At 49.7% G+C, this 20530-nt stretch overlaps 1 protein-coding gene across 3 annotated transcripts in view; it reads right to left on the bottom strand.

The window, feature by feature from the left end:
* LOC137434496 (acidic leucine-rich nuclear phosphoprotein 32 family member B) overlaps nt 1–20530 on the bottom strand; it is a 104429-nt gene that overhangs the window by 65595 nt on the left and 18304 nt on the right. For 2 of the 3 annotated variants that reach the window (XM_068127563.2, XM_078785607.1), the window contains exons 2-3: nt 20284–20351; nt 19952–20008 (exon numbers count right to left, since the gene is read on the bottom strand). In XM_068127563.2, the coding sequence (XP_067983664.1) occupies nt 19952–20008; nt 20284–20286 (60 nt within the window). In that variant the 5' untranslated portion in view covers nt 20287–20351. The remainder of the gene's footprint in view (nt 1–19951; nt 20009–20283; nt 20352–20530) is intronic. The other variant, XM_078785608.1, reaches the window with a different exon arrangement.

Genomic DNA, 20530 nt, shown 5'->3' with positions numbered 1-20530 from the left:
AGATACATACATATATATATATATATATATATATATATATATTGTTACAGACGCGGTTGTGGATGTTGGTTTACCGAGCGGTTTGGTATGACCGCGTCTGCACGTTTACCCGATTATACTCGAACGTTGGCCGAGTCGCGCTACGCTAAATCAATTGAGGAAAAGGACACAACGGCTGGGTTAAAATGACACGACACCAAGGATTCAGTTCTCAAGACCTCCGGAGGAGGTTATAATATTGCGGAAGGTCAGATTACAGGGATGAAAGAGACAGCATAGTAAGGTAGGCACTTAATTACGGTCTTATAATAGCCCCGACAGACGACAGATAAACAGGACAAAACTGACTCACACGGGGATTGATGGCAAGGAAAGCGGGTAGTCGATGGCTCAAGGTGCACCTTGGCTCAGGGACAGAATCGACCCGGTCCGGTCCAGTAGATGCGGGGAGGTCGCTCAGCGCTCGGAGGTCGCGACTTGTCTCTTCTTCAAGCTCGGGGCGCATCTGATCTCACATCCGGTAAGTCGCTGCGCATATCCGGCGGGGAGTGACACGCCCTCGGCTCGTTAGCTCCGCCCCAGATGGAATCGGCCCGCCGCTTCTCACTGGCTGCGGGGGGTTACCGGGCTCCGCCCCTGACGAGGAGCTGACAGCCAGCCCCTTCGTGGTAACCCCGTGGAGCGCATGGGCAATGGCGGCTAACCGAGCCGGAGTGAGGACGCACACTCCCCGCGCCGCGCCGCGCCCCTCTGTTGTTGTAGTTGTTGTTGTAGTTGTTGTTGTAGTTGTTGTTGTAGTTGTTGTTGTAGTTGTTGTTGTAGTTGTTGTTGTTGTTGTTTCATGGGGAAGATGGGAGGAGGTATGGGGAGGTCCTAAACTCACTACTGGTGCCATACAATCACATTCTGGTGCAACGAAGAGTCAGAATTAATGGAAACGAGTCCTTAACTGACATAGACTAAGAATAACTAGCAAGATGTCCGAAAGTTGTCTACGTGAGATGCGGTGGACCTGGGCACGACATTTAATGGGGGAAGAAGGGGAAGGTCGGTTCTACAGAGTGTTGTTTACAGACAATGGGACTAGGGAATGGGGGATTGGGGATAGTTGGGGAGTATTGGGGAAATAGGGGAATATTTACAAGCGGATATGGAGGCCAAATGCCATATCCGCAACATTGCACCCTTCTCTACCCTCGGGGCGTCCCGACCCGATAAATTTTTACCTATTTTAGTGTGGCACTCAGATGTAGTTCCCTCTACTATTAACTCTACCCTGAGTGCGACAGTTTTACAGATATTCACAAATGAGTAAATATGTCCCCCTGCGACGTTGCACCCTTCTCCTCTCAGAAACACACCCACAGGATAACCGAATCGCGGAAAGAATTCGCAAACTAAACATACAGCCGGTAGGGAGCATTATTTATAAGACTACGCTGATATTTACACTACGATCCAGGACCTGTTTTTGGAGGAACACATGCAGATGTTATGCATAGAGAGAGCACGCATGCCAGCATCGATACACCAACCCACGAGTGCTCTGTGGCCTTACGGCCTTTAATAATGTGCAGAGCACCCCTTCCAAGCACCAAAAGCACCACCCCATCACACAGTCAGCACCATCCGGTGCACCAATAAAATGTTTAATGATCATGGTGTGGTGTCGCAGCCGGCCGATGGTCTGCCGCTGGTCTTGCCTTCGTGTGGTGCACTTGGCCTTCTTACTGCTTTCAAAAATAAAGAAAGGCGCCCACCGCGTCCATTTCTGTATTGTGGCCGTCAGGGGCCAACTATTAGTGGTTCACCTGTATGGCATAGGTGCCACGTTGACCCATAGGTCCATCCACGGGTGGTGCTTGGCCGCAAACGAACTGCGGTCCATTGTGGGTGGCCACCAAAATTGCGGTCCATATGGTGTATCGATCCAGGCAGCAAGCAGCGAAAGTGCAGGCCCACAACTGCGGAGCCAGCACCTCTCTCTCCTCTCTCTCTGCCCCAAAGCCAGATCCTCGGAGGTGGGAGACAAAAGAAGCAGACAAGTGAGTAAGGTGGTAAGGGCGCAAAAGTGCACGCAATGCAAGGTAATGCACACTGGGGGCACATGGGAACCAGGTGAGACAGGTACGTTCCTACCGTACGCCCCCCCCCCCCCACCAGGTAACCTACATGGCCCCTCCCTTACCCCTTACTGTATCCACAAAACACAACACTACCCATAAACATCTACTTTACCAATCAACAAACGTCCCTACTGTCTTCCCCGTTCCTCCCATAAACCAAATTCGTCTTTTCTCCCTCCTAACCAATCAAATTTGCCATTTCCAACTCTCATCAAAGTTTGCCATTACCAATTCATCATCAGTCCCTCCTAGGGAGGGAGAGATGGAATCACCCCAATGTCTCATCCACGTCGTGATGCGTCTCACCAACCCACACAGCAATTCTCATTTCTGCAACACAAACAAAGAAAACACAGGTGTGGAGTCATCATCATCACCTCAGGTAAGTGGCTGCGTATGGTGCGACAGGTTCATCAATCCTAACTATTTCCTAAATGACTTTAACAACTTTACACGACCCGGGGTCTTTCCCTGCCAATCCATTGGCCCTCTTACACTATGGGTTCTAAAAACCAATTCCCATTGAGCAAACTGTGGTGCTTTTCAATTTGGGGTCTCACTCCCCCGATTCATCTCCCGGTGCCCTCGCACAATTTCTGGGCTGTGGCGTGTACCTCTCCCAGCGGGTCTACCCACCTGCACACCTCCACCACTGCAGTTGCCTCCGAGCTTACCTGCTCCTTACCCTAACCTAACTACCTGGGGAAGGCCCTCTGGCGCTCTCCCCACTCGGTGCCCTCTCTGGCACTGGGCTACCCGATCCACACCCGGGATCCTCAGGCACCCACTGACACTAACGGCTCCCAGAGCCCACCTGCGGCCTCACCTGGCCGACATCCTCACAGTGGTGGAGTGCCCAACCAACTACACACACTAACAGGCTACACGCCCAGCCATTTCCACAACACTAATGCACCCATCCACAATACCATTCTGCAACCGCACCACAAATGCCAATATCCAACCACAATTTACCTATACCCTCTACCTAACACTTACACTACCCGCCCCGGGTACTCGTGAAAGGGGTCCACTCTTCCCCCATCCACACCTTCGCACCATGCACACCACTCCGTACCACTTACTCCAACTCTCTCCACACACCTGTACTTGCACACCTGTGCTCTCACACCTGGTGCCACCTGCACCCTTCTCTCCCCAAGCGCATTCGCGCTGATCCACACACTCACTACTCACACACTGCTCCACACACCTGTCCAGTTGCACACCTGTGCAATCACACCTGTTCAATTCTCACACAGCATCATCTCATCTAACTACTCCCCTCGGAAACTTGCGCTTCCCAGTCGTCCCTTTAAACTATTGCGCTCCCTCGTCATTATCATCCATACTAATCTACCTGCGTCCCCACTACAGGTATCAGTCACTAACTAAACTTAACGTCACCTAATGTCATCTTCGCTAGATCCCTACAATATAACCTAACCCACCCGGGCTAGTTTTCACTGCCATGCACCCCATAAGCTATAGCTCCTTTGCCCCATCTATGGGAAGGGTGGCAGGGATGCCCCCCTTACCCACCGGGCCCATCGCTCACTACCAATTTTGCACATCAAATTTCAACAAATCAAAAATTTGCCAATCACTACCCATCATCTGCCAATCACTACTGCCAATCCCTTGCCAATCATCAAATTTTGTTTTTCTCTAATTTTGGGTCCAAAACACTAACCTCATCACCCAGTCTACTCACTAATGCCTCTCGGTGCGCCAATTCCTGTCCAAAGCCCGGCTTCGTAAAGCCAAGCCATGAATGCGGGTTGTTTGGTGCTAGCGGCTGGATACGTCCCGCACTCGGTGCAGGGACGGGGGCTTACCCGGGCCGAGATCCCACGCACCATCTCGGCGTGGAGCCATCCAATGTCCCGATCTCGACCTGCCGGACTGCCTCAACAAAAAGTGGTCGCCATGACGACCCTTTCTATCGGGCTGCCCGCTCCGCCTAGTGGAGCACGGACGCGGCCGTTCAAAGCGAGGCCCAGCACGCACCGAGGGCCCGATTCGGCTAAAAGTCGCTCTAACCTCTAAACCGGTTACCGTCGATGCTTCACCTGGACGCTTACACCCCGCAGCCCGTTCCTTGCTCACACATCCAGCCGTTTCCATGCTCCTCGTACCTTTCCTTACACACCCAGGTACACCCATTCCACTCACAGCCTTGGTCACACACCTGACCACCGAACACTTTGGCACACATTCGTTGGTCGCACACCTCACCAACACACCTCTTCGCGCCCCCTCCTCTGTCACCTCCTCTGTGACAATCACAGGTGTGCTCTCATTCGCACACCCAACCACGTGCCTCACTACCAATTCCAGCGTGCATTCCCACTCACGCTCTACCATTCCAGGTGTGCATCCTTTCTCACCTGTCACAACCCACTCACGCTCCTTGTCACTCTCACTCCTCTCACCACCACTCTTGACAACGCACTCACCCTTACTCCCGACAGCGCACTCTTTCCTCTTGCACCCGTCCGTTACACACCTCTCTCGCGCACACTCTTGCGCACACTCTCCCGTCACACCCTCTGTAACACTCACCACACCACGCTTCCATGTGCTCCCTCGCACACGCGCTACGACCGACTCACTCTCGCCAGCACCCTCACTCCTTGGCACGCACTTTTTCCTCACACACCTCAGAGTCGGACTTTCTCGCACACCTCCTTTTTCGCACACCAGACCTGTCGCACACTTCACCCACGGCCTCTCACGAACACCCGGGTCCATCTCGACCCCCAAGCTTCTTAAATCCCCTGGCGCATCATACGCACGACCATATTGGTCACCACTTACACCGGGTCCTCTTCCTCTTCGCTTCTCCTCCATCACCTGCGAATCCCTCATCCGGTTAATGAGCACATCATCACGATCCAAACACAGACTTTGGACCAATTCTTTTATCTCCTCTTTTATCTCTTTCTTATCCCCTCTCCGTCGCTTCTTAATTTCGCTCACCCCTTCTTCCACTTCTTCTAATTTCTGCTTCACCACTTTTATTCCCCGGTACGTCTCCTCAAGCTCGTCCTCCAAGGCTACCTTGACCGTTTCCATGTGCGTCCTCACCTGCCGGTCCTTCGTCTCCATTACCTCTATCACCTCGTCCAACCTCGTTGTCAGTCCCTCACGTACCATCTGACATTGCCTCTTCGTCGCTATCAAGTCGTCTTTTAGTTCTTTCTGTGTCACTTTTAACCCTCCTAATACCGCAGTGTTCCTTTGAACCTGCTCCGTTAGTCCTTTTTGTCCCTCTGTCAGCTGTTCCACCTCCTGCGTCAGGTCCTCTATGCCCCCTTGTAACTTTACAGTCCCCTTTCTCACCTCCTTCTCCATGTGCTCCTTACAGTGCCTCACCTCCTCGCGCACTCCTCCGACCTCCTCACTCACACCTCTTCTGATCTCCTCTCCCATCACTTGCATCTCCTGCCCAGATGCCACCCTCATCTGCTCCATTTCCTCCCTGTGAGCATCCAGTTTGGTTTCTACCCCCATTCTGACCCCCTCTATCTGCTGCCCCATTTGTTTAACTTCCCTTTCCGCTTGGTCCCTCATGTCCCTCAATTTGCCTTCCATCCTGTTTTCTAACCCCTCTAACCCCTTTTGCATCCCTTCCATTTGATTCTCTTGAGCGGCCATTCTGTTTTCTACCCCCATTAACCCCTCCTGTATTTCCCCTAATCTATTGTCTAATCCCTCTATTCTACTTCCTAACCCATGTTTCACCCCTTCTATCCCATTGTCTAACCCCTCTAATTTCTTGTCTAATCCCTCACCGGTACCCCTCGCTTCGTCCCTCATTACCCCCAATTGCTCACTCTGAGCATCCATCCGGTTCCCCATTACCCCCATTTGGTTTCCCAACCGCTCACTATCAGCCCTCATTCCCACCATTTGGTCTCCCATTTGTTCCATAAGGGCCCTCATTTGCAGGAGGAAAAGGTTCGAATCCACCAGGGGCGCTGCCACGGTCGCGGGCGCGGTCGTCGTGATCAGCGAGGCGCCATTTTGCGCGCCCGCAACGACGCTATTTTGTGCGTCTGCTACCCTCACTGCTTCGCTCTCCTTATGTCCCTCATTTTGGTCCTGGACCGACCCTGCCTCACTCTCCTCTACCGGACCCCAGCCGACTTGGTCTGCCATAGCGCGACTTTCAAAATTCGGGTTTTTATATTTTGTAAAACACAATCAAATTTCGCCGTTATAATTTCGAGCGCGGGAAACGCGCTCCGGATCGAATTCTACCTCCCAACACCAATTGTTACCCTAGTGGTACAATTGGTGTTCCAAAATTTGGGCCTAATAAATTTAGTCCCAGGTCCGAATCCGACACTCCTGACACCAATTGTTACAGACGCGGTTGTGGATGTTGGTTTACCGAGCGGTTTGGTATGACCGCGTCTGCACGTTTACCCGATTATACTCGAACGTTGGCCGAGTCGCGCTACGCTAAATCAATTGAGGAAAAGGACACAACGGCTGGGTTAAAATGACACGACACCAAGGGTTCAGTTCTCAAGACCTCCGGAGGAGGTTATAATATTGCGGAAGGTCAGATTACAGGGATGAGAGAGACAGCATAGTAAGGTAGGCACTTAATTACGGTCTTATAATAGCCCCGACAGACGACAGATAAACAGGACAAAACTGACTCACACGGGGATTGATGGCAAGGAAAGCGGGTAGTCGATGGCTCAAGGTGCACCTTGGCTCAGGGACAGAATCGACCCGGTCCGGTCCAGTAGATGCGGGGAGGTCGCTCAGCGCTCGGAGGTCGCGACTTGTCTCTTCTTCAAGCTCGGGGCGCATCTGATCTCACATCCGGTAAGTCGCTGCGCATATCTGGCGGGGAGTGACACGCCCTCGGCTCGTTAGCTCCGCCCCAGATGGAATCGGCCCGCCGCTTCTCACTGGCTGCGGGGGGTTACCGGGCTCCGCCCCTGACGAGGAGCTGACAGCCAGCCCCTTCGTGGTAACCCCGTGGAGCGCATGGGCAATGGCGGCTAACCGAGCCGGAGTGAGGACGCACACTCCCCGCGCCGCGCCGCGCCCCTCTGTTGTTGTAGTTGTTGTTGTAGTTGTTGTTGTAGTTGTTGTTGTAGTTGTTGTTGTTGTTGTTTCATGGGGAAGATGGGAGGAGGTATGGGGAGGTCCTAAACTCACTACTGGTGCCATACAATCACATTCTGGTGCAACGAAGAGTCAGAATTAATGGAAACGAGTCCTTAACTGACATAGACTAAGAATAACTAGCAAGATGTCCGAAAGTTGTCTACGTGAGATGCGGTGGACCTGGGCACGACATTTAATGGGGGAAGAAGGGGAAGGTCGGTTCTACAGAGTGTTGTTTACAGACAATGGGACTAGGGAATGGGGGATTGGGGATAGTTGGGGAGTATTGGGGAAATAGGGGAATATTTACAAGCGGATATGGAGGCCAAATGCCATATCCGCAACAATATATATATATATTGTTACTGATCGCGGTTTAGATGTTACTTTGCCGAGCGAAGGCTCCGCGACCGAACAGTTATTCCCCGATTAGAACCCGATTCCACCCAAACGTTGGCCGGATCACACCGCGGCTGCTCAATGAGGGAAAAGACTAAAACGACGAATGCAAAGAGGAAAAGGAATAAAACGAGAAGACGGACAGAAGAGTAATTGGATTTATTGTACACACACAAGCAAAAAGGAGCAATCAAGTTTATTTACAACACATAAGACGCAGGTGACACAGTGCAAATACTAGCTTATACAGACTTAATTAACCCAGGACGGAACAAACAGAACAAACTCACGTACACAAGAAGGATGGAATGGCAGGAGGTGGATGGCTGGAGGGAGAGGAAGGTCCAAGGGGGTCCTGCAGCACGATCGGCGCGTTTAGCAGCCGCCGTTCCTTTGCGGCCCTGCTCCAAACCGCCGTTCAGGCCCCAAGCTGCTGTTGTGGCTGCTGTGGACGTCGCGTGCTTTCCCAGGACTTGTCTGGCTCGTCTGGTCCAAACCCTCAACTCTTTCTTGGTCCACTCACTTCTCACCACCGACTCCTCACCGCAACCAACGCAACCACTGACCACCACCACCGACTCCTCACCGCAACCAACTGACCACCGACTCCACTGACTGACCAACTGACGACTCACTTGCGCGCGCGCCTTTATAGCGCCTCTAGCGATCAAGCCGCCGGCCTTCAGGACACGCCCATCGGTGTGCTCACCTCGGCCCTGGTTGGTCATGCGACCCTCTGGCTCCGCCCTTGATGACGACGGGCGGGCACGCCTTTCTTCTCCGACCCGAGCGCTTGTTCAATGGTGGTTTTGGAGGGGAGGTAATTGGCAATCGAGGCTCGGCAATGACGAAAGGGGATGTGAAGGAAATGGGGATTTTGGGGATGGGAATGAAAGGGGATCTATTCTCTTTCACTGGTGCAATGGAGTACTTCAATTTATGGGAAACACAGCCTTACCCTAAAACACAGAATAAGAGATAACTATCAAACAGGGGTATTCTATTATTTGGCTGACGTGTATGCTTGTGGACTAATTATGGGATGCCCTTTCACCTTTACACAGCTCCGGAGGCAGGGGGGCGCAGAATTAACAATAATAACAATTCACACAATAAAAAAATATACAGTTCTCATATCCGCAACACTGCACCCTCCTCCTCTTAGGCACGTCCCGGGCCTACAACTTTTATTTAGTGTGACACGTAGGTGTAGTTCCCTCTACTTTTAACCTGACCCTGAGTGCGACAGTTTTAAAACATAAATAAATGTGTCCCGCTGCTCCATTGCACCCTGCCTAACAGACTTACGCCCACAGTTAACCGAATTGCGGAATGGTCTTCAAACTATACACTGACGGTGGGGAGCATTATTTACAATGATGCTATTTTTATTTACAAAACTAACCCAGGACCTGTAATTGTTCTTTCTGGGGGGGAGACAGTCTGCTCTGCATCAATGCACCATTAAAGCACCCAAAAACGCACCAATACACACCCAAGCACCAATCGGTGCAGTCACCATTGTTCAAGAAAATAAAGCCAACAACCCCTAACCCTGCAGGTGATCTCTTGCTCTTCAGCTCCCTCTGCTGGTTATTATTATTTGGTCTTCCAGATGTTGTCATTCTTTCATTTTCTTACTGGCGGCCTATTTGCAATAAAGTGTGCCCAATGTGTCCTTTTTATTTTCTTTATTTATGGCCCACAGGGCCGACTACGTGTGGTTCACCTGTGGGGCATCGGTGCCCTGTGGCCAAGGTCCGCCAGCAAGATTTCGGGCCCTCATGGCCGGTTCCAGCAGAGGGGCCATGCCCCAACCCATGGGGTCCATAAGTGGTGCTCGGCCACAGGCATGTGGTCCATAATGTGGTGCATCGATGCAGACAGCTGGTTCTGGGAATTTCGGGCGCACAATGGCCGACCCACGCACGCTCCCCTCGGCGCCCAATGGCGCACAGGTCATGTGGGAAACAAAAGGGGAAAGACAAATGAGCGAGGGGTAAGGTCACAAGGGTACACATCAATAAGGCAATGCAAGGCGAAATGCGTACGGAGGGCGAAGTGAGAAAGCTCGTCCCTACCGTACGTCACCCCCCTGTCACCTACACTACCCTTGCCCTTACCCCATATTTACAAAATCTACCCATTTACAAATTCGTCACTACTGTCACGTCTTCCCCATATTTCTCTTATACCAAATTCGTCACCACAATCCCTCGATCCAAAATTTGCCATCACCCAATTCATCATCAATCCTCATAAGGAGGAAGAGATGGAACATCAAGCACAATGTCACACCCACGTCATGATGCGTCTCACAATCCAAAACATTTGCATCAAAAATAATTAAACATGGCATGATGTGGAGTACCTGTCACCTCAGGTGAGTGGATGCAGATGGTGCGAGGAGATCCTTCATCCTAACTATCCTCTAAATGATTTCAACACACTTTACACTACCCGGGGTCTTTCCCTGCCAATCCATTGGCCACTTACACTATGGGTTCTAAAAACCAATTCCCATTGACCAAACTGTGGTGCTTCTCAATTTGGGGTCTCACTCCCCCGATTCATCTCCCGGTGCCCTCGCACAATTTCTGGGCTGTGACGTGTAGCTCTCCCAGCAGGTCTACCCACCTGCACACCTCCACCACTGCAGTTGCCACCCGAGCTTACCTAGCTCCTCACCTAACCTATCTAATTTGGGAAGGCCCCTCCTGGCTCTGTCACCCCTTGGTGCCCTCTGGCACTGGGCTACCCGGGTCCGTCCTCCGGATCCTCGGGCCCCATCCACAACAACTACTACCGGCTCCCAGAGCCCACCTGCGGCCTCACCTGGCCGACATCCTCACAGTGGTGGAGTGCCCAAACCAACTACACACACTAACAGGCTACACGCCCAGCCATTTCCACAACACTAATGCACCCATCCAATCACCATTCTTCCACCCGCACCACAGATGCCAATATCCAACCACAATTTACCTATACCCTCTACCTAACACTTACACTACCCGCCCCGGGTATTCGTGATGGGGGTCCACTCTTCCCCCATTCACACCTTCGCACCATCCACTCCACTCCACAATTTCCACCATACTCACTCCACGACCATCCATTCCAATACTCCATACCATTTATTCCATACACCTGTCCTCCATTCACCTGTCGTTGCACACCTGTGCAATCATACCTGGTGCCACCTGCACCCTCCTCCTCTTCCTGGACCAGTTGGTCAACACAACACACATCACTATCACTCACTCACTCATACACTGCTCCACACACCTGTTCAGTTGCACACCTGTGCAATCACACCTGTTCAATCTTCAAACACACGGCATCATCTCAGCTAACTACTCCCCTCTGAAACTTGCGCTTCCCAGTCGTCCCTTTAAACTATTGCGCTCCCACGTCATTATCATCCACGCTAATCTACCTGCGTCCCCACTACAGGTATCCTTGTCACTAACTAACCTTAACGTTACCTAATGTCATCTTCGCTAGATCCCTACACACGATATCCTAACCCACCCGGGCTAGTTTTCACTGCCATCAACCCCATAAGCTATTGCGCATTTGCCCCACTATCATCCCCCCCCAGTCCTCTGACGCTACGAGCCCCCGTCGCAAGAGGTACTGGGTCCTGCCTCGGCATCTAGAGCCGAGGCGATCCATGAGGGCGCCTGCTCGCCGGCATAAGGTCTTATCCGGTCGGCATGGATGATCCGAGGGGGGGCCCGTGGCCCCATTTTGATTTTAATGACCATGTCACAGATTTGCGACAGGACGACTCCTGGGCCTTGCCAGGGGGAGGTGAGTTTTGGGCACCTTCCCTTCCGCCTCCGGGGATTAAAGAACCAAATCTTCATCCCCGGAGCGTATTGACTCCCCTGGCTCCGGTCGTCGTACCTGCGCTTCATCTTGGCCCCCGCCAGATGGAGCTGGCGGCGGGCGAAGGCATGGACCCGCTCCATGCCTTCCTCCAGGTGACGTGCGTAACCCTCCCTCGGCGGTGTGTCCGTGGTGTCTGGCACGGGACCGCATAGCAAGTCGGCGGGAGCCCGTAACTCCCGCCCATACATAAGCAACGCTGGACTGCATGCGGTGGCCCCGTGCTGGCTAGTTCGGTAGGCCATCAACAGGTACGGGAGATGTTCGTCCCAGTCATCCTGACGGGTGGTGGTGAACAATGCCAGTTGTTGGATCAATGTTCGATTGAACCTTTCCACCATCCCGTCAGATTGTGGCCGCAAGGGCGTGGTCCTGGTTTTCCGAATTGACAGGAGTCTGCACACATCTTTTAGCAATTGACTTTCAAAATTTCGACCCTGATCGGTGTGCAGCTCCTGTGGAATCCCGTGCCGACATACAAATCCTTCTACGAAGGCCTGTGCTACCACCCCTGCTTCTTGGTTGGGGAGGGCATAGGCCTCCGGCCACTTGGTGAAATAGTCCATTACAACGAGGATATACTTATTACCTTGGCGGGTGCGGGGCAGCGGTCCTAGAATATCCATAGCCACCCACTCAAGGGGGGCCCCCACCTGATGTAATTGAAGGGGGGCCCTCATCCTCCGTGCTGGTCCCTTTTTGGCAGAACAGGCGTCGCATCTCCGACACCAGTCCTGTATGTCGCGCCCCATATTCACCCAATAGAACCTCCGGCGGACCCGAGATATTGTCTTTGTCCTGCCCAAATGGCCGCCGGAGCGGGTACCATGCACCTGTTGCAATATGACGTTCTTGAATTTGTCAGGGACTATCACCAGCCAGGAAGTTCTATCAGAGGGAACCTCCACCCACTTGCGATACAAGATGTTGCCTTTCAATTCCAGGGTCTGCCACTGAGCCCAATACGCCTTTGTTTGCGCCCCGAGGGGGGTGACCTCTTCCCCCTTTGGTCGTTGCCCCAATTTGACCCAATTGAACACCGGCCCCAGGACAGGATCCTCCTGCTGGGCCGTGCTCCATGCCAAGCCTTCTGGATACAGGCACATCTGTCAGTTGCTGCCACTCAGCACCCCCTGGAATACCTCACCTCACCCCCAGGAATACCTCTGGCAACGGCTTCCCCTTCGCTCCCACCTCTTGTTCATATGTGTGTTGTACCGTCCACCAAACAGTGATGACTCCATCTACATCTCGCTGTCTGATAATATGGACCAACTTCTGTCTACTCATCCTCACTCTCTCTTCCTCATATGTGGTGATTTCAATTGTCACCATGCCAGTTGGCTGGGTGTGGGTACCTCTCTCACCAGCCATGGCTCCTCAGCAAAGGACTTCTGCGACTCACTGGGACTGACACAATCTGTCAATTTCCCGACCCGGATCTCAGTCAACGGAGCATCTTCTCTTCTGGACTTGGTTATGACTAACTTCCCTGAAAATGTCTGCTGCTCTTCTTCTGCTCCAATCGGCTCATCTGATCATGTGCTTGTTAAAATGGACATCTCTCTGACCATCCTCAGCGAGCCTGCTCAGCGTCGACGAGTCTGGCATTTCACTCAGGCCAACTGGCACGGTCTTCAAGCAGCCATCAATCATCTGGACTGGTCTCCCATCTCTACCACCTCTGACATCAACTCATCCTGGGAATTCTTCCAAAGTAAATTGCTCTCTCTCATGCACAGATTTATCCCATCTCGTCTTCAGTTGTCATACCCTTCCTCCCGTCCATGGTACACGGAATCTTGTGGTGAGGCTGTTGCCCAGAAACAACTTGCCTTCGTCTCCTGGAAAGCAAATCCAACGGAAGGAAATCTCATTTCCTTTCACAAAGCCCGAAACAAGTGTGTGTCCACCCTCAGGAGAGCCAGGAAACAATCTCTCTCCGTTCTCAAGACCGAACTCTCTTATCTGTCTCCCTCTTCCAAATCCTGGTGGCGTCTGGTCAAATCTGTTTCTGGTGTTTGTTCCCCCTCCATCCCCTCCCTTACCTCAAACGGCTACACTGCTGACTCCGCACGTGAAAAAGCTGAATGCCTCAACTCTGTGTTTGCCTCTAAAATCTTGTGTCCCAAACCCATCCCTCTCTGTACCCACCGTACCCAGTCGTACCCAGCTGCTCCTGGACTCCGTGTCCTTTCCTCCTGACAAGGTGGAAAAGTTTCTGTCAACCCTCGACTCTGATTCTGCAACTGGACCTGACGGCATCAGCCCACGGGTCCTATAATCCTGTTCTTCCGCTCTTTCACTCCCTCTCTCTGTTCTCTTCACCCTCTCTTTTGCTCAAGGTCAACTGCCATCTGCTTGGAAATCAGCCAACATCACCGCTTTGCACAAAAAAGGTGCAAAAAAGATCCTAGCAACTACAGAACAATCAGCCTTCTCCCAATTATCAGCAAAGTCATGGAATCCATAATTGCTTCGGATATAAAATCTTTCCTCTTCTCCAATGGCTTGATCTCTGATCATCAATTTGGTTTCAGACCAGGTCACTCTACTCTGGACATGCTGCTTCTGCTGTCTCAACAATGGATGGAGGTCCTCAATGCCAAACAGGAAATTAGAGCTGTCTCCCTCGACATATCACGTGCCTTCAATACGGTCTGGCACCCCGCTCTAGTCACCAAACCCTCCTCCTTTGGTATCCATGGAAATCTCCACGCATGGCTGGCGGACTTCCTCTCTCGTCGTAGTCAACGTGTGGCCCTGAATGGGTTTCTCTCATCTCCTCTTCCTGTTCAGGCTGGAGTTCCCCAAGGCAGTGTTCTGGGCCCTGTGCTTTTTCTGGTCTTCATCAATGATCTCTCTGACTCTCTTGAAAATCCTCTCTATCTCTTTGCTGATGACTCCACTCTCTGCCGCTCCATTCCTCATCCCTCAGATCGGCAGTCTGCAGCCTCCTCACTCTCTGCAGACCTGGACAAAATCACAGACTGGGCAAACAAGTGGAACATGTCTTTCAATCCTGACAAATCTCACACTCTTACGATGTCTCTCCGAAAAGACCGACTGGACAACCCTCCCATCTACTTTCTGAATAATCCTCTCCAAGAAGTTCTGTCACTCAAGCTTTTGGGTCTCACTATCTGCCATGATCGTTCCTGGGAAAATCACATTTCCAAGCTGGCCTCCAAAGCCAGTCGCCGACTGGGCATCCTCCGTCGTGCGAAGTCCTTCCTTGGCACACCTGAGCTCCTCACCACATACAAGGCTTTCATCCGCAGCTCAATGGAGTACTGCTCTCCCCTCTGGGCTGGTGCTCCTCCTCACACCTAGCTCGTCTTCACGCTGTTGAAACCAAAGCGTTCAGAATCATTGGAATCTCCAGCGTTGACGCTATCTCTGAGGGCCTTTCACTTACTCACCGCAGGCAGGTTGGTGGTCTTTCCGTCTTCTACCGACTCCTCTCCGGCCTTGCTCCCCCAGCTCTCTCTGGGCTCTGTCCCCCAAATATTCCTGCAGGTCGCACAAGATCTGCCTGCAACCCTCTTATGGTTAAACTGCCAAAATCAAGACTCTCTGCTCACCTTCACTCCTTCATTCCTCTTTTCTCCCGCCTCTGGAACAAACTCCCTCACTCTCTTCAATCCCACTCCTCCCTCCAGGTCTTTAAAACGGCTGTTCACCACCATCTCTTATCTTCCCCAATCCAAAACCTTGATCTTTTCTACCCCCACTAATTTCACCCCAAATCCACTTTTTGAGGTGACTTTTGTCTTCTTTCCTGGAAGTCCTTGGTGTCCTTGCGTTTTATACCTATCCTGCCTCCCCCCAGGCCCTCTGCCTCCCACACATCTCCCGATGTCCCTGCCCTCAAATGTTGTGTTTGTGTGCTTCCTCCCCTTCTCTCCCCATCTTGTCGACCGCTCCCATTTTTATATACTTTGTTTACTTGTTTGTTTGATTTGTTTGTTTGATAAAGGTTAGCTCTTTCACAAGCCTCGACTCTGTATACTATACAAAAGAAAAAAAAAAGCCCGAAGCCGATTAGCTGACTTGGTACGGCCATTGCAGACCATTTATCACTACCGGTGCAGCTGGCGATCATCTCTCCTTGTGGTTCTGCGTGGACGTCCTGGCCTCGGTATTGGAGTCGGGACACCCCTCTGAGCATTTCGTTTCAGGATCTTTGACACCTGACCTTGAGTGATGCCATACTGCCGAGCAATAGCATGCTGTTTCATGCCAGAATTTCGTAAAGCCACCACTCCATGACAAATAGCATTGTCAAGTTGACGGACCATCTCCAGACGAAGCGGCAATAACTTTTGTAGACGTGCAGCAGTTGTTTTCCACTAATACAGAACGCAACAACCATTATATACCCGATTGTGAAGCCAATCGTCAAATGTACCTGTCCTTACATTTTGTCACGCCACCTGTGATATAATCCTCTTATTGACTTCTTGCTGCGAAAGACAATCAGTGACATGGTTCTTTCAACAAAGACATCACCGAAGGGTAAAATAAACTCACCAAATTGATATACTGAGTTCAGAAAGTAAACCCGTCAAGAAAAAAAAATATTCCATATTAAATGCCAAGTCTGTGTGTGTGTATATATATATATATACAGTCACGTGAAAAAGTAAGTACACCCCGTGTAAAGTTTTGACTTTTTCAACAAATTTCAACATACAGCTATTTGATCTTCATTTCAACAATATTGATAGATAAAGGTGATATAATAAAACAAATATCATGAAACATTTACATTTTGTAGTCCATTGTATAATTTAAATAAACATCAATGCAAATTTCGCATGTGGAAAAAGTAAGTACACCCCTACATTTATCACTACTTCAAATACCTAAAATTAGAATCAGGTGCACCAGCTCAGGTGCAAATGATTAGAACATCGTTAGAGAAGATCTTGGAGGAACCTGTCTTATTTAAACCTCAGACATTCAGTTTGATTTGCTCTTTGTTGTTGAAGTGTGCGGCATCACCATGCCTCGATCAAAAGAGCTCTCTGAGGCCTTCAGAAAGAAGGTTATAGATGCCTACGAGTCTGGGAAGGGATTTAAAAAGATCTCCAAACAATTTGAAATCAATCATTCGACTGTCCGGAAGATCATCTACAAGTGGAGAAGATTCCAAACAACTGCCAACTTGTTCAGGCCAGGCCGCCAGAGCAAATTCAGCCCAAGAGCAGACCGCAAGATGCTGAAAGAAGTCTCAAAGAACCCCAGAATGTCATCACGGGACCTACAGCTAGCTCTTGCCACTGTTGATGTCAAAGTGCACGAGTCTACCATTAGAAAGAGGCTGAACAAATTTGATCTACATGGGAGGTGTGCCAGGAGGAAACCTTTGCTGTCCAGAAAGAACACCAGGGCAAGACTAAAGTTTGCCAATGAACACCTCGGCAAAGACCAGCACTTCTGGAACAATGTGCTCTGGACAGTTGAGTCAACGGTCGAGCTATTTGGCCACAATAACAGAGTACCAGAAGATATGTTTGGCAAAAACCAAACACAGCATTTGACCACAAGAACCTGATACCAACTGTAAAGCATGGTGGTGGAAATATTATGGTTTGGGGCAGCTTTGCTGCATCAGGGCCTGGGCAACTCACCATCATATAATCCACTATAAATTCTTCATTGTACCAGAGGGTGCTTGAGGATAATGTGAGGCCATCTGTCGGAAAGTTGAAGCTCAACCAAAGGTGGACCTTGCAACATGACAATGACCCTAAACATACCAGTAAATCCACCAAGGAATGGCTGAGAAGAAAGAAGTGGAGGGTTCTGGAATGGCCAAGTCAACGCCCGGATCTAAATCCCATCGAGATGTTGTGGGGGGATTTGAAACGAGCTGTGCATGCAAGAAACCCCTCAAACATCGCACAGCTGAAAGAATTCTGCATGGAGGAGTGGGCAAAAAATTCTCCCAGTCGATGTCAGAGACTGGTAGACAGTTATGAGAAACGCCTACTTGAGGTTGTTTCTGCCAAAGGGGGCAATACCACCTATTAGAGCCAAGGGTGTACTTACTTTTTCCACATGCGAAATTTGCATTTATGTTTACTTAAATTTTACAATCGACTACAAAATGTAAATGTTTCATGATATTTGTTAAATTATATCACCTTTCTCTATCAATATTGTTGAAATGAAGATCAAATAGCTGTATGTTGAAATATGTTGAAAAAGTCAAAACTTTACATGGGGTGTACTTACTTTTTCACATGACTGTATAGATATAAAACTAGCCGAAAGCACCCGGCGTTTCCCAGGTTCTTTTTGAATGAATTTACTACTATAATTCAGCTGTTACTCGCGGCCGTAGAAGATTGACTACTATAATTCAGCTAAGCTATTAGTTGCGAGATTGGCTCAGCCCGGCCGAGGCAGCCTCGACCGGCCTCGCCACCTAGCCTATAACCTTCCCGGGGCCCGTCCCGACATTTTTAGTTCTTTTTGAATGAATTTACTACTATAATTCAGCTTTTACTCGTGGCCGTAGAAGATTGACTACTATAATTCAGCTCAGCTTTTAATTGTGAAATGGGCCCAGCCCGGCCGAAGCAGCCTCGACCGGCCTCGCCACCGAGCCGATAACCTTCCCGGGACCCGTCCTGACATTTTTAGTTATTTTTCAATGAATTTACTACTATAATTCAGCTTTTACTCGCAGCCGTAGAAGATCGACTACTATAATTCAGCTCAGCTTTTAATTGCGAAATGGGCTCAGCCTGGCCGAGGCGGCCTCGACCGGCCTCGCCACCTCGCCAAAAACATTCCCGGGGCCCGTCCCGACATTTTTTGTTTCAGAGGTTTCCTCCTATCTTTCACCGTTCAGGAGATTAGCGCGTGCAGACAAACAAAAAACAAACACTTTCTTTTATATATATATATATATATATATATATATAGAAGATAGATAGAAGACTAGCTGAATGCACCCGGCGTTGCCCGGGTTCTTTTTGAATGAATTTAATCTTCTTTACAGAGGTCTGACGCGAGCCCAGTATCAGCTAATGCTCAACGATTCCTTGTTCTTACTTCTGTCGGGCCCCGCAAAAGAGAATTTTGAAAGCATTTGTTGCAATCAGTCAGATATTCCTATTAAGTGCATAAGTTGTACTTCAAGAGAATTTTGAAAGAAGAAGAAGATTTATTGCGAAATGGGCCCAGCCCGGCCGAGGCGGCCTCGACCGGCCTCACCACCTAGCCTATAACCTTCCTGGGGCACGTCCCGATATTTTTTGTTTCAAAGGTTTCCTCCTATCTTTCACCGTTCAGGAGATTAGCGCGTGCAGACAAACAAAGAAACAAACAAACAAACAAAAACTTTCTTTTATATATATAGATAGAAGATAGATATATATAGAATCCTCTCAGTTTTCAAAGTAATTGATAGTTCTCACCAAAACAACCCAGAACATTTCAAAAGTATGTTTCTCCGATACAGCAATCCGATATTAGAACAACTACAACTAGAATGGCACTCAGTAGAGAGCATACATACCTCTACCAGGCTGAACAGTTTACGTTTTTATCCAAATGATAGGCCGGATCTGGATTCGGCCCTGAACCAAAATGGAATTGCCTACCCAACTCATCCACCAAGTTTTGTCATAAGTCATCCACAACATTATGAGATATAATGCTATACATCGCTTTTGGCCCTATCAATAGTGAAGACTCACTAAAGAATTAAATAATTCTCATATCCGAATCCACATTCAGATCTTCACCAAAATCAAATCGAATTGTCCTTGTCAGACACCAAACGTCTCCACCAAGTTTCGTCCAAATCCATCCATAACTTTTTGAGATATCCTGCTATGTATCGTTTTTGGCCCGATCTCCCAATGGTGAAGAATGACTTCAAAAAATAAATAATTCTCACATCCAAATCCATATTCAGATCTTCACCAAAATCAAATCGAATTGTCCTTGTCAGACACCAAACCTCTCCACCAAGTTTCGTCCGACTCCGTCCACAACTTTTTGAGATATCCTGCTATGTATCGTTTTTGGCCCGATCTCCCAATGGTGAAGAATGCCTTCAAAAAATAAATAATTCTCACATCCAAATCCATATTCAGATCTTCACCAAAATCAAATCGAATTGTCCTTGTCAGACACCAAACCTCTCCACCAAGTTTCGTCCGAATCCGTCCACAACTTTTTGAGATATTTTGATCACAAACGGACAAACGGAAAGACAGGGGTGAAAACATAACCTCCATCCACCTTTGGTGGCGAAAACAACGAAAACAACAACAACAACAACAACAACAACAACAACAACAACAACAACAACAACAACAACAACAACAGTAGTGGTGAAGTAAGAATTAATTATGTCTGATGACGAATCGCCTCACTTCGGCGGGCTTTTTGCTCTGTAGTTCGAGCGCGATCCTCTTCTTCACCTCCATGACCTGCGCCGCAGACGCAGAGGGAAACCAGGAGCACGGCATTCAGAAACATTGGGAACGATTGATCAAATGGAATAAAGTTATTGTAACAACCGTCACAAAGGAGCCGCCGCTCCAGGTCTTGTTCATCCAGGTGTTTGTAATATTTACCCCGAGCCTCGTTTTATCAACATTCCAGTCACAAACATTCGACGGTGTCACGACTTCTGAGGTACAAAGTTAATCGTTTAGCACATCCGAGCAGAACTCAAACCTAACGAATAACGATCGATACTCACCATTCTGAACACCTGGTCGAGGACACCTGGCCAGTGGCCACGAACACTGGCTCCGAACTCACACCCACCTGAGGTAAACGTTGTAATTTGTATTATGGCGATTTAACGTGAAATGTGAGAGTCGTCATCTGTTTACTACGTACGCAAATATGGCGGGAAAAATACCCCCGAATTAAAGCCGAAGAACACGATGAGAGGAAATGTGCCGAAAATAGCAAACCTTACCTGCCTACGAATCAAAGGTAGA

This window comes from Myxine glutinosa, chromosome 10, assembly GCF_964187855.1.
Source record: "Myxine glutinosa chromosome 10, kmMyxGlut1.1, whole genome shotgun sequence".
Classification (NCBI taxonomy): Eukaryota; Metazoa; Chordata; class Myxini; order Myxiniformes; family Myxinidae; genus Myxine; species Myxine glutinosa.
Note: the sequence above shows the minus strand (reverse complement) of the source record. Positions and strands in the feature narration are given on the sequence as shown.